A 15207-nucleotide genomic window follows, 5' to 3' on the forward strand; every position below is an offset into this window, starting at 1 on the left:
ACTAGTGTCTCCATACAGGATGTGAGGAGTGTGTGCGGAAGAATGGGCCATAATCCACCTGAGCAATGCAGGTGACTAGTGTCTCCATACAGGATGTGAGGAGTGTGTGCGGAAGAATGGGCCATAATCCACCTGAGCAATGCAGGTGACTAGTGTCTCCATACAGGATGTGAGGAGTGTGTGCGGAAGAATGGACCAAAATCCACCTGAGCAATGCAGGCGACTAGTGTCTCCATACAAGATGTGAGGAGTGTGTGCGGAAGAATGGGCTAAAATCCACCTGAGCAATGCAGGCGACTAGTGTCTCCATACAGGATGTGAGGAGTGTGTGCGGAAGAATGGACCAAAATCCACCTGAGCAATGCAGGTGACTAGTGTCTCCATACAGGATGTGAGGAGTGTGTGTGGAAGAATGGGCCAAAATCCACCTGAGCAATGCAGGCGACTAGTGTCTCCATACAGGGTGTGAGGAGTGTGTGCAGAAGAATGGGCCAAAATCCACCTGAGCAATGCAGGTGACTAGTGTCTCCATACAGGATGTGAGGAGTGTGTGTGGAAGAATGGACCAAAATCCACCTGAGCAATGCAGGGACTAGTGTCTCCATACAGGATGTGAGGAGTGTGTGCGGAAGAATGGGCCAAAATCCACCTGAGCAATGCAGGTGACTAGTGTCTCCATACAGGATGTGAGGAGTGTGTGTGCGGAAGAATGGGCCAAAATCCACCTGAGCAATGCAGGTGACTAGTGTCTCCATACAGGATGTGAGGAGTGTGTGTGGAAGAATGGACCAAAATCCACCTGAGCAATGCAGGTGACTAGTGTCTCCATACAGGATGTGAGGAGTGTGTGTGCGGAAGAATGGGCCAAAATCCACCTGAGCAATGCAGGTGACTAGTGTCTCCATACAGGATGTGAGGAGTGTGTGTGCGGAAGAATGGGCCAAAATCCACCTGAGCAATGCAGGTGACTAGTGTCTCCATACAGGATGTGAGGAGTGTGTGCGGAAGAATGGGCCAAAATCCACCTGAGCAATGCAGGTGACTAGTGTCTCCATACAGGATGTGAGGAGCGTGTGCGGAAGAATGGGCCAAAATCCACCTGAGCAATGCAGGCGACTAGTGTCTCCATACAGGATGTGAGGAGTGTGTGTGGAAGAATGGCCAAAATCCACCTGAGCAATGCAGGCGACTAGTGTCTCCATACAGGATGTGAGGAGTGTGTGCGGAAGAATGGGCCAAAATCCACCTGAGCAATGCAGGTGACTAGTGTCTCCATACAGGATGTGAGGAGTGTGTGTGGAAGAATGGGCCAAAATCCACCTGAGCAATGCAAGCGACTAGTGTCTCCATACAGGATGTGAGGAGTGTGTGTGGAAGAATGGGCCAAAATCCACCTGAGCAATGAAGGCGACTAGTGTCTCCATACAGGATGTGAGGAGTGTGTGTGGAAGAATGGGCCAAAATCCACCTGAGCAATGCAGGTGACTAGTGTCTCCATACAGGATGTGAGGAGTGTGTGCGGAAGAATGGGCCAAAATCCACCTGAGCAATGCAGGTGACTAGTGTCTCCATACAGGATGTGAGGTGTGTGTGCGGAAGAATGGGCCAATATCCACCTGAGCAATGCAGGTGACTAGTGTCTCCATACAGGATGTGAGGAGTGTGTGCGGAAGAATGGACCAAAATCCACCTGAGCAATGCAGGTGACTAGTGTCTCCATACAGGAGGTGTCTGGAGCTTCATCACCAACAAAGGAGAATGTAGCAAGCATTAAATCCATTTCAGTAACGTGTTCAACACTTTCCCTGTGTCATTCCTCATCATTACCCATCATTTATGGACATCTATGGTGATTTCTTTCCCTTTGTGGATTGGATGGGCTGTTACTGACATCTGGTGAGAAATTCATGTCAATAGCATCTTTGGAAATATATTTATTTAGGAACTTGGAGATGTGTTTTATACTTATCTCCCCCGTTGTGTGCGTGTGTCTCTGCGTTTATGTGGATGGTGGTGACATTTATGGTCACTATATGGTGTTATGTTACATTCATGTTAATTGAATTTGGAGACACAATAATCCGCCCCCCCCCCCATGTAGCAGTATTCTGAGGATGTGGCGCTATATGGCAGTTCTGCTTCTGCCTCCTATGTGCAGCTGTGCGGTTTCTTCCCCTGGTTTGGTGCCATTATTTCTGTGCACAGTGTGGCGACACAGTACAGTATCTTTTATCGTCTTTCTCGCGGGCTTGTCCTTTACATTTATGGCTCTTTTATTCTCTCCTGTGTTTATGTCGCCCGGACAGAGCTTTTCTGGACGTCTCCGGAGCTGCTGCGTCTGGAGCGATTTCCCTGCCAGGGGACCCAGAGAGGAGACGTCTACAGCTTCGCCCTCATTATGCGGGAGCTGATCTACGACCATGAGGTGGGGCCCTACCAGGACCTGGGCCTGGAGCCAGAAGGTAACAGCTTAAAGGAATTGTCCATTTTTACACAATTCCAGGAAAACCTTACATTTACTTATTAAATAAACATTTTCCTCGTTCATTTCAGAAATTATCCACAAAATCAAAGATCCGAGCGCAACAATCCCGCTGAGACCGACGCTAACCGCGGAAAAGTGCAACGAACGCATCATCGCCATGCTGAAAATGTGCTGGGACGAGAACCCCGAACGCCGGCCGTCCTTCATCTCTATCAAGAGAAGCCTGCGAGGAGCCAGCCCTGAAGGGTGAGTCTGAACCCTGCATTATTGGTGGATGCATGCTGGACTCAGGAGCTTATAAATCGAAAAACACTGAAGCCTCTCATTGTATGAGGAGCTGTGGCCCGAGAGCAAACAGGATGCCAGCAGAATTAAGTGTGCAGCTCCTGAGCAAACAGGATGCCAGCAGAATTTAGAGTGCAGCTCCTGAGCAAACAGGATGCAAGTAGAATTTAGAGTGCAGCTCCTTAGCAAACAGGATGCAAGCAGAATTTAGAGTGCAGTTCCTGAGTAAACAGGATGCCAGCAGAATTTAGAGTGCAGCTCCTGAGCAAACAGGATGCCAGCAAAATTTAGAGTGCAGCTCATGAGCAAACAGGATGCCAGCAGAATAAGGAATGCAGCTCATGAGCAAACAGGATGCCAGCAAAATTTAGAGGGCAGCTCCTGAGCAAAAAGGATGGCAACAGAATTAAGAGTGCAGCTCCTGAGCAAACAGGAGCCAGCAGAATTAAGAGTACAGCTCCTGAAAAACAGGATGCCAGCAGAATTTAGAGTGCAGCTCCTGATGTGACTGTAGTAGAAGCGTGAACTCATGTAAGATCAGAACAAAATAGAAGAGCAAATAATATAATTATGGTATTAACCCTTTGTGTGTCTCTGTGTAGACACGTCAGCATCCTGGACAATATGGTGAACAAGCTGGAGAGATATGCCAATCACCTGGAGGAGGTGGTGGAGGAGCGGACGGTGCAGCTGGTGGCCGAGAAGAAGAAGACGGACAAGCTGCTGTCTACCATGTTACCAAGGTGAGGACGTTGCCCCCCGAGACCACCGGGCGCTGATCAGTACAGGACAAACACCACAAGGTAATAAATTCATCGCCTAAATTAATTTCAACGTGAAAAACAATTCCCACTGCTTAAAAATCATTGACCCCTTTAAGAGGCAACTTTTTTCCTACTTCAATGCTTCATCATTTTTACAGTTCAGGTTCATTAAAAAATTCACAACCTTTACCTTTTCCTGACTGTTTCCCAGCCCAGAAACTGAGACTGTCAGCGAGCTCAGACCGACCGGGGCTTGTGAAGCTTTTATCCTTTTTCTCTGCAGATTCATGATCATAAACCGCAGTAAAGAAGAGCTGAACTTTAATGTGGTCAGAAATCAGCGGAAATATTCTCTCTGATAACGAGCTCACTGGCAGGTTCTATGTTAACTCATTCCGCAGCCAGCGATATGCAGGAAACAAAGAACCTTTAAAAGCGAAAAAGATGCAACATTTTTAACATAACCCAAGTGCAAAATAGTTTTTATACCAGAATTTGTGCATTCAAATAAGAAAAAACAGCTCCCAAACGCGTCTCGTTGCTTTGAAAATCTTGTCCTAAACTACAGTTGATTTTATTCCAGACTAGACGCTATGCCTCCTATGTACCACTAGATGGCGGCATTACTGCTCAGCAGATGCTTTATTGTCCTCATTTTTTGCACTGGGAGTTTTTGCACCTTTGTGGCTCCTGGACGCACAATACTTGATAAACTTTTGCAAATTCAAAAATTCTCATTTTTTATTTTTACTTTTTGGGCTCCATTATCACAATGATCTTTTGGTGATTTTTTTTTGATGTTGCAGATTTTGTGCATCTTTTATGTAATTTTGATTTCTTGCATTTTTTTTCTTGCATATTGTCACTTTTTGTCTCTTGTTGCTTTGTCATGTCTAATAATTAAGCAGATTTGTTTATTTCCCGGTATTTGGCTTTCATGACACTTTTTTGATACTTTCCTGTGCGGATTACTTGCGTTTTTAGTGCATTTTCACTGTAGTAAAACATTAAAAAACACAGATTTTTTTTGCTTGTGGATTTATCCCATCTCATTAATGTCTATGCGGAAAATCCACAAATAAAATGCATTTTTAACACAAGAGAAGTTGTCATGTTGCAGCTTTCAGACGCTCAGCGCGTCAGTTTAGGCATAAATCCGTAACTATGTAATACGTTGCACTTTCTGCAGAGGATCAAAAGCTCTTCAGATCCTCCTGGTGGGAACCGTCCTGTCCATGAATCGTGTTAACCGAAAAAGAGCTGGAGCTCGTGTTACGGTGAGCGTCACCACTGCAGACAATCAGTAGTCGTGTGCCAGTTCATATCACCACTGCAGACAATCAGTAGTCGTGTGATGGTGCACGTCACCACTGCAGACAATCAGTAGTCGTGTGCCAGTTCATATCACCACTGCAGACAATCAGTAGTCGTGTGACGGTGCACGTCACCACTGCAGACAATCAGTAGTCGTGTGTCAGTTCATATCACCACTGCAGACAATCAGTAGTCGTGTGACGGTGCACGTCACCACTGTAAATAATCAGTAGTCGTGTGCCAGTTCACGTCACCACTGCAGACAATCAGTAGTCGTGTGACGGTGCACGTCACCACTGCAGACAATCAGTAGTCGTGTGACGGTGCATTTCACCACTGCAGACAATCAGTAGTCGTGTGCCAGTTCACGTCACCACTGCAGACAATCAATAGTCATGTGACAGTGCACGTCACCACTGCAGACAATCAGTAGTCGTGTGACGGTGCACGTCACCACTGCAGACAATCAGTAGTCGTGTTACGGTGAACGTCACCACTGCAGACAATCAGTAGTCGTGTGCCAGTTCATATCACCACTGCAGACAATCAGTAGTCGTGTGACGGTGCACGTCACCACTGCAGACAATCAGTAGTCGTGTGTCAGTTCATATCACCACTGCAGACAATCAGTAGTCGTGTGACGGTGCACGTCACCACTGTAAATAATCAGTAGTCGTGTGCCAGTTCACGTCACCACTGCAGACAATCAGTAGTCGTGTGACGGTGCACGTCACCACTGCAGACAATCAGTAGTCGTGTGACGGTGCATTTCTCCACTGCAGACAATCAGTAGTCGTGTCCAGTTCACGTCACCACTGCAGACAATCAGTAGTCATGTGACAGTGCACGTCACCACTGCAGACAATCAATAGTCGTGTGCTGGTACAAGTCACCACTGCAGACAATCAGTAGTCGTGCGCCGATGCATGTCACCACTGCTGATAATCAGTAGTCGGGCACCGGGGATCTGCAGCTTCTATAAGAGGAAAGGAAAAGGTGCAACAATTATTTCAATCAAGCTACAGAACAAATGTTTTGCGCCCGTGCAGTTGGTGCCCCCTGCCGTAGCCTAGATGCTCCCTCTAATACTTTTTACAGTCACATAACCCCCACTGCCCGCATCTTCCTGGAGATGATGGGTGGTGGCGGCTTTGCTCGGGGTCACATCATGTCACTGAGTGTCTCCCATGGTCAGCTTTATTGCAGAGCAGCTGATGGCTGGTAAATCGGTGGAGCCGGAGAGCTTCGGCTCGGTGACCATCTTCTTTTCGGACATAGTGGGGTTCACCACCCTCTGCTCCTCCAGCTCGCCCCTCCAGGTGGTGGATTTACTCAATGACCTGTATAGCCTATTCGATGAGATTATCAAGGCGTACGACGTGTACAAGGTAAGAGGGGTCCAGGGGCCGGCAGCCACACATTGTATCAGCGATCAGCAGATACTCCATTATATCCCAATAATCCGGCGTCACCAGTGCCGCCAGAGCGAGCGATCAGCGGATACTCCATGACATCCCAATAATCCGACATCACCAGTGCCGCCAGAGTGAGCGATCAGCGGATACTCCATGACATCCCAATAATCCGGCGTCACTCTTACATTAAAGGGCCGTGCACTTCATAGAATGTCCTAAGGTGTCCAAGCTACAACACCTTATCCCCAGTCCATTCCCCCGACGCTGCGCAGTCTGCAAATAATCAGACCAGGCTAAAAGCAGAAACAACTAATGCACTGTGCAACCATACCTGTCTGCAGGTGGAGACTATCGGCGATGCCTATATGGTCGCCAGTGGCCTCCCGCTCCGCAATGGCATCAGTCACGTGGAGGAAATCGCCACCATGTCTCTGCATTTCCTCAGCGCTATGATGACCTTCAGAATCCGACACATGCCCAACGAAAAGCTGAAGCTGCGGATTGGTCTGAACACCGGTACGTGAATGTTATCTGCCCCTACATCACATGTAGAGTCACTGTGCACACACTCCAGAGCTGCACTCACTATTCTGCTGGTGCAGTCACTGTGTACATACATTACTGTTACTAAGTTACCTCCTGTATTATACTCCAGAGCTGCACTCACTATTCTGCTGGTGCAATCACTGTGTACAAACATTACATTACTGATCCTGAGTTACATCCTCTATTATTCTCCAGAGCTGCGCTCACTATTCTGCTGGTGCAGTCACTGTGTACGTACATTACATTACTGATCCTGAGTTGCATCCTGTATTATACTCCAGAGCTGCACTCACTATTCTGCTGGTGCAGTCACTGTGTACATACATTACATTACTGATCCTGAGTTACCTCCAGTATTATACTCCAGAGCTGCACTCACTATTCTGCTGGTGCAGTCACTTTGTACATACATTACTGATCCGGAGTTACCTCCTGTATTATACTCCAGAGCTGCACTCACTATTCTGCTGGTGGAGCCACTGTGTACATACATTACATTACTGATCCTGGGTTACCTCCTGTATTATACTCCAGAGCTGCACTCACTATTCTGCTGGTGCAGTCACTGTGTACATACATTACATTACTGATCCTGAGTTACCTCCTGTATTATTCTCCAGAGCTGCGCTCACTATTCTGCTGGTGCAGTCACTGTGTACTTACATTACTGATCCTGAGTTATCTTCTGTATTATACTCCAGAGCTGCACTCACTATTCTGCTGGTGCAGTCACTGTGTACATACATTACTGATCCTGTGTTACCTCCTGTATTATACTCCAGAGCTGCACTCACTATTCTGCTGGTGCAGTCACTGTGTACATACATTACTGATCCTGAGTTACCTCCTGTATTATACTCGAGAGCTGCACTCACTATTCTGCTGGTGCAGTCACAATATATTCATCTAATATATAAAGCTGAATGTGTGTATGTCCGGGATTGGCATCTGCACCGTCGCAGCTACAGCCACAAAATTTTGCACACTCACGCTTCTGGACCCCGAAAGCGTCACAGACTATGTTTTGAGGGGAAATTTTAACCCCGCGCTTTACAGTTATTCACAAAAAAACCTGCCTCCATTAAAGCGAATGGAGCTGGGAGCCACAGTGCAGCCAGAACGTCAGAAGAATGCGCAGCCACGCCCTTAAATGGAATGTTGGCGTGTCACAATGCAGCCAGGGAAAGAGGCAGACACAGACAGTGAAAGAGGCAGTTACAGACAGGGTAAGAGACAGACACAAAGAGACAGACACAAACAAAGAGACAGACTGACAGGGAAAGAGACAGACAGCGAAAGAGAGAGACAGGTTAAGAGACAGACACAGACAAAGAGACAGACACAGGCAAAGAGACAGAGACAGACACAGGGAAACAGACAGACAGGGAAAGAGAGGGAAAGAGACAGACAGGGTAAGAGACAGACAAAGAAAGGTAAAGAGAAAAAGAGACAGACAGGGAAAGAGACAGACAGGGAAAGAGACAGACAGGGAAAGTGACAGACAGGGAAAGTGACAGACAGGGAAAGTGACAGACAGGGAAAGTGACAGACAGGGAAAGTGACAGAGATAGACAGACAGGGAAAGAGATTGAGACAGACGGAGAAAGAGACAGACAGACAAAGAGAGAATGAGACAGAGCTATAAACAGAGGTGGAGACAGACATTATAATTACATTTCTATCTATTTGTTTTGTGGTGTTTGTGTGCAGAATACATTTTTGTTAACACATTCCATTTTGTTAGCAGTTATTAACCCGGGCGAAGCCGGGGAGTACAGCTAGTATTATAATAATTATTTTCTGAGTAGTTCTCTAACTTCACCTCTTCTGCATACGGATTGTGAATGCTGCTCTGGATGTACATAGTGAGGCTGGATTCCTGCTGTTTCTGTTGCAGTCCTGACGTTCACTGTTACATTATGTATCACTGTGTCTTTCTCCGCTCTTCTTTCTCCCGGTTGCAGGTCCGGTGGTGGCCGGGGTGGTGGGGGTGACGATGCCGAGGTACTGTCTGTTTGGGGACACTGTTAACACTGCGTCCCGCATGGAAAGCAACAGTTTACGTAGGTGAACCCCGGTGTATGCTCCTAATGTTGGTGTGAAGTCAATGGTGTGAAAACAGTTTTTTTGTTTTATGCCCAATTCACACAAAGCTTCAGTCCCATTTTTGCTTGTTGCAGATGTGCGAGCACCCCAATAACACAGTAATTGTATAGTCGTGTGACACTGATCAGTTTATGGTATTAATATGTAGGTTCTATAAGACGGTATTATAGGAGCACTACGTTACTAATGTAATAATTATTGCAGTATTTCAGCAATAGCGTGTGTTCCGGAGCACCCAGGATGTGATCGGGGGTTTAATCGGTGGGGGGGGTCTGCACTAAACATTTTATCAGCTCTGTAGAACATTGTTTCCGGCTCATGAAGACGTCTTGATTCCTCCACAGCTCTGAGGATTCACATCTCCGAGACCACGGCCGCCGCTCTGAGGCAAATCGGGGGATATTCGTTATCAGAAAGAGGATGGATCAAAGTGAAGGTAAAAGCAGCACAGCCGTCCGATCTGCCACTAACCGGACATCGGGGTGCCGTCCGATCTGCCACTAACCGGACACTGGCGTGCCATCCGATCTGCCACTAACCAGACACCGGCATACAGTCCGATCTGCCACTAACCGGACACTGGCGTGCCATCCGATCTGCCACTAACCGGACACCGGTGTGCCGTCCGATCTGCCACTAACCAGACACCGGCGTACAGTCCGATCTGCCACTAACCGGACACCGGCGTGCCATCCGATCTGCCACTAACCGGACACCGGCGTGCCATCCGATCTGCCACTAACCGGACAACGGCGTGCCGTCTGATCTGCCACTAACCGGACACCGGCGTGCCGTCCGATCTGCCACTAACCAGACACCGGCGTGCCGTCCGATCTGCCACTAACCGGACACCGGCGTGCCGTCCGATCTGCCACTAACCGGACACCGGCGTGCCGTCCGATCTGCCACTAACCGGACACCGGCGTGCCGTCCGATCTGCCACTAACCGGACACCGGCGTGCCGTCCAATCTGCCACTAACCGGACACTGGCGTGCCGTCCGATCTGCCACTAACCAGACACCGGCGTACAGTCCAATCTGCCACTAACCGGACACCGGCGTGCCATCCGATCTGCCACTAACCGGACAACGGCGTGCCGTCTGATCTGCCACTAACCGGACAACGGCGTGCCGTCCGATCTGCCACTAACCAGACACCGGCGTACAGTCCGATCTGCCACTAACCGGACACCGGCGTGCCGTCCGATCTGCCACTAACCGGACACCGGCGTGCCGTCCAATCTGCCACTAACCGGACACCGGTGTGCCGTCCAATCTGCCACTAACCAGACACCGGCGTACAGTCCGATCTGCCACTAACCGGACACCGGCGTGCCATCCGATCTGCCACTAACCGGACACCGGCGTGCCGTCCGATCTGCCACTAACCGGACACCGGTGTGCCGTCCAATCTGCCACTAACCAGACACCGGCGTACAGTCCGATCTGCCACTAACCGGACACCGGCGTGCCATCCGATCTGCCACTAACCGGACAACGGCGTGCCGTCTGATCTGCCACTAACCGGACACCGGCGTGCCGTCCGATCTGCCACTAACCAGACACCGGCGTACAGTCCGATCTGCCACTAACCAGACACCGGCGTACAGTCCGATCTGCCAGTAACCGGACACCGGCGTGCCGTCCGATCTGCCACTAACGGGACAACGGTGTGCCATCTGATCTGCCACTAACCGGACACCGGCGTGCCGTCCAATCTGCCACTAACCGGACACTGGCGTGCCGTCCGATCTGCCACTAACCAGACACCGGCGTACAGTCCGATCTGCCACTAACCGGACACCGGCGTGCCGTCCGATCTGCCACTAACCAGACACCGGCGTACAGTCCGATCTGCCACTAACCAGACACCGGCGTGCCATCCGATCTGCCACTAACCGGACAACGGCGTGCCATCCGATCTGCCACTAACCGGACACCGGCGTGCCGTCCGATCTGCCACTAATGGGACAACGGTGTGCCATCTGATCTGCCACTAACCGGACACCGGCGTGCCGTCCAATCTGCCACTAACCGGACACTGGCGTGCCGTCCGATCTGCCACTAACCAGACACCGGCGTACAGTCCGATCTGCCACTAACCGGACACCGGCGTGCCGTCCGATCTGCCACTAACCAGACACCGGCGTACAGTCCGATCTGCCACTAACCAGACACCGGCGTGCCATCCGATCTGCCACTAACCGGACACCGGCGTACAGTCCGATCTGCCACTAACCGGACACCGGTGTGCCGTCCAATCTGCCACTAACCAGACACCGGCGTACAGTCCGATCTGCCACTAACCAGACACCGGCGTGCCGTCCGATCTGCCACTAACCGGACACCGGCGTGCCATCCGATCTGCCACTAACCGGACAACGGCGTGCCGTCTGATCTGCCACTAACCGGACACCGGCGTGCCGTCCGATCTGCCACTAACCAGACACCGGCGTACAGTCCGATCTGCCACTAACCAGACACCGGCGTACAGTCCGATCTGCCACTAACCGGACACCGGCGTGCCGTCCGATCTGCCACTAACCGGACACTGGTGTGCCGTCCGATCTGCCACTAACCGGACACCGGCGTGCCGTCCGATCTGCCACTAACCAGACACCGGCGTACAGTCCGATCTGCCACTAACCGGACACCGGCATGCCGTCCGATCTGCCACTAACTGGACAACGGTGTGCCATCTGATCTGCCACTAACCGGACACCGGTGTGCCGTCCAATCTGCCACTAACCAGACACCGGCGTACAGTCCGATCTGCCACTAACCGGACACCGGCGTGCCATCCGATCTGCCACTAACCGGACAACGGCGTGCCGTCTGATCTGCCACTAACCGGACACCGGCGTGCCGTCCGATCTGCCACTAACCAGACACCGGCGTACAGTCCGATCTGCCACTAACCAGACACCAGCGTACAGTCCGATCTGCCAGTAACCGGACACCGGCGTGCCGTCCGATCTGCCACTAACGGGACAACGGTGTGCCATCTGATCTGCCACTAACCGGACACCGGCGTGCCGTCCAATCTGCCACTAACCGGACACTGGCGTGCCGTCCGATCTGCCACTAACCAGACACCGGCGTACAGTCCGATCTGCCACTAACCGGACACCGGCGTGCCGTCCGATCTGCCACTAACCAGACACCGGCGTACAGTCCGATCTGCCACTAACCAGACACCGGCGTGCCATCCGATCTGCCACTAACCGGACAACGGCGTGCCATCCGATCTGCCACTAACCAGACACCGGCGTGCCGTCCGATCTGCCACTAACCGGACACCGGTGTGCCGTCCGATCTGCCACTAACGGGACAACGGTGTGCCATCTGATCTGCCACTAACCGGACACCGGCGTGCCGTCCAATCTGCCACTAACCGGACACTGGCGTGCCGTCCGATCAGCCACTAACCAGACACCGGCGTACAGTCCGATCTGCCACTAACCGGACACCGGCGTGCCGTCCGATCTGCCACTAACCAGACACCGGCGTACAGTCCGATCTGCCACTAACCAGACACCGGCGTGCCATCCGATCTGCCACTAACCGGACAACGGCGTGCCATCCGATCTGCCACTAACCAGACACCGGCGTGCCATCCGATCTGCCACTAACCGGACACCGGCGTACAGTCCGATCTGCCACTAACCGGACACCGGTGTGCCGTCCAATCTGCCACTAACCAGACACCGGCGTACAGTCCGATCTGCCACTAACCGGACACCGGCGTACAGTCCGATCTGCCACTAACCGGACACCGGTGTGCCGTCCAATCTGCCACTAACCGGACACCGGCGTGTCGTCCGATCTGCCACTAACTGGACAACGGCGTGCCGTCCGATCTGCCACTAACCAGACACCGGCGTACAGTGCGATCTGCCACTAACCGGACACCGGCGTACAGTCCGATCTGCCACTAACCGGACACCGGCGTACCGTCTGATCTGCCACTAATCCCACACGAGTGTGCTATACACTCCGCTCATACATTTCTGTGGGCTCCAGCCACATAAAAAAATGACAAAAGTCACAAAAACATCATCAAACACAAAAAATATTGTAAATTGTTTCAAATTTTTGTTCTGAAAGTTGATCCAGTCAATCAACTCTCGGGATCAGGAGGGAAAACGAGCTCCTATAGAGCAACTGGATCCCCCATTATAAATGTAGCAATCACTAAGTAAAGGAAACACTAAAGCCTGGTCCCGTTACTCCGGCTTTCATTAACCTGCCGCACGCCCTGGAGGATAGGACTCTTCTCTGACATTTTTATAAAAGATGCAATTAATACGTTGGTCAAAAAACATCTGCAATACTAAACCGCTACACAAAACAGGAGGAAACGAGTAACTTGCTTCAAGAAATATATGTAATTTTTATTACTTATTTTTTATATTTCATGCACTTTTTTTTAGTAATATTTATGGATAAATACAAAATACCTCATATAGACTCCCTGATGAAGCGTGGTTATTTCCCTTGTGAAACGTACGTTGGAGTCTTTATTTGGGTCTAATCCCCTCCTCATCTAACCTCCTGCCTGCTGATATGTTTCCTAAGTGACATCAGCGCCGCACGGTATGTAGCTGGTCCTCCCTTTGCACGTGCTTAAACTGCTGCTGTGTTGGAATTATAGGCACATCACTGTTATAGCACACTGATGCTTGAGTAGTACGATTGTGTGGTGTCCTTCCTTGCAGCACTTTTTGCACTATGCAGGTGGGACCTCTGCATGACTGCTTTTATTAATTGAACATTCCAGCTTTGGGATCCTCTATATGAGGTATGCAGGTACTCTCTTAGGGACATACGCTCACGCTGCTGTATTGTGGTTAGGTGGATGCTACTTATGCCCCCCTATATACCTATTGAGCAGCAATGTTTGCATGTTTGTGGCAGTGCGTGCAATATGTTTATTGAGTCCTCTGCATAATCCTCACTGGGGAAACTGCTATTTTACCCTGTGTGATGTGGCGCAATAATTCACGTAGGAACACGTGGTTACTTTTATGTGACATACTCTTGTATTCATGTGATTTTGTTATTGATGAGTACTATTTTTCTGAGTCTGGCAGGATTAATCTGTGCCTTTTTTAAAACATCTTTCCTCTCGGCCAACCAATTGCTGTAATCTCTTTATATATTGCTATATGTATTTTGTATTTATCCATAAATATTACTAAAAAAAAGTACATGAAATATAAAAAATAAGTAATAAAAATTAAATATATTTTTTGAAGCAAGTTACTCGTTTCCTCCTGTTTTGTATTGCTATCTGAGTAGCTCTGCACAGTGTGTGATACCCCTTGGGACTCACACATCTGTGCCTTTTGTCATTGTTGGATCTTATGTATTTAATACTAAACCGCTGTCTATGTCCAACCCCCCCCCCCATCCCCGTCCCCGTCCCCGTCCAGCCCCAAAAACAAACAAAAAGAAACAATTGTTGAATGCTGCAAAAAAAAAATATAATGGAAATTTGTTGAGAAACTGTAATCGTTTGGATTCATGTATTCATCTATTGATATCACATTTCACTCCCAAAATTCAGGTAAAGCAGTAAATGTGGCCGGCAGCGACTATAGATTTACTGCCATGTTTAAGAATAATCTGTTCTTAGGGAAAAGGAAAGCAGAGGACGTTTTGGCTGAAAGGTAAATCTGGATTCCACATGCCCCTGCCCGACTTCCCAGCCCATATACAAGATCCACTGTTTGGGTCGTATGAAGTAAGTAACAGATAATGAGAATAATTTATATCTATATACAATTGCAAATATATTAAACAATAAAAACTGAAATATCCCATGGTCATAAGTATTCAGCCCCTTTGCTCAGTATATTACATGGTCATAAGTATTCAGCCCCTTTGCTCAGTATATCCCATGGTCATAAGAATTCAGCCCCTTTGCTCAGTATTGAGTAGAGGCACCCCCACTTTTGAGCTAGTGCAGACATGAGTCTTCTTGGGATCCTGGATTTGGGGATCCTCGGCCATTCTTCCTTGCAGATCCTCTCCAGTTCCGTCAGGTTGGATGGTGAACATTGGTGGACGCCATTTTCAGGTCTCTCCAGAGATGCTCAGTTGGGTTTAGGTCAGGGCTCTGGCTGGGCCGGTCAGGAATGGTCACAGAGTTGTTCTGAAGCCGCTCCTTTGTTATTTTAGCTGTGTGCTTAGGGTCATTGTTTTGTTGGAAGGTGAATCTTCGGCCAAGTCTGAGGTCCAGAGCATCTGGAGGAGGTTTTCTTCCAGGATATCTCTGCACTTGGCCGCA

The 15207-nt window shown here is 49.6% G+C and overlaps 1 protein-coding gene across 1 annotated transcript in view; it reads left to right on the forward strand.

Moving 5' to 3' along the window:
• LOC142312560 (guanylate cyclase 2G-like) overlaps positions 1–15207 on the forward strand; it is a 63447-nt gene that overhangs the window by 39615 nt on the left and 8625 nt on the right. Inside the window, exons 16-23 of the mRNA XM_075351551.1 lie at positions 2307–2462; positions 2554–2731; positions 3373–3513; positions 6044–6236; positions 6605–6779; positions 8774–8872; positions 9260–9351; positions 14554–14661. Coding sequence (XP_075207666.1) covers positions 2307–2462; positions 2554–2731; positions 3373–3513; positions 6044–6236; positions 6605–6779; positions 8774–8872; positions 9260–9351; positions 14554–14661 — 1142 coding nt within the window. The remainder of the gene's footprint in view (positions 1–2306; positions 2463–2553; positions 2732–3372; positions 3514–6043; positions 6237–6604; positions 6780–8773; positions 8873–9259; positions 9352–14553; positions 14662–15207) is intronic.

Source organism: Anomaloglossus baeobatrachus, chromosome 5 (genome assembly GCF_048569485.1).
Source record: "Anomaloglossus baeobatrachus isolate aAnoBae1 chromosome 5, aAnoBae1.hap1, whole genome shotgun sequence".
NCBI lineage: Eukaryota > Metazoa > Chordata > Amphibia > Anura > Aromobatidae > Anomaloglossus > Anomaloglossus baeobatrachus.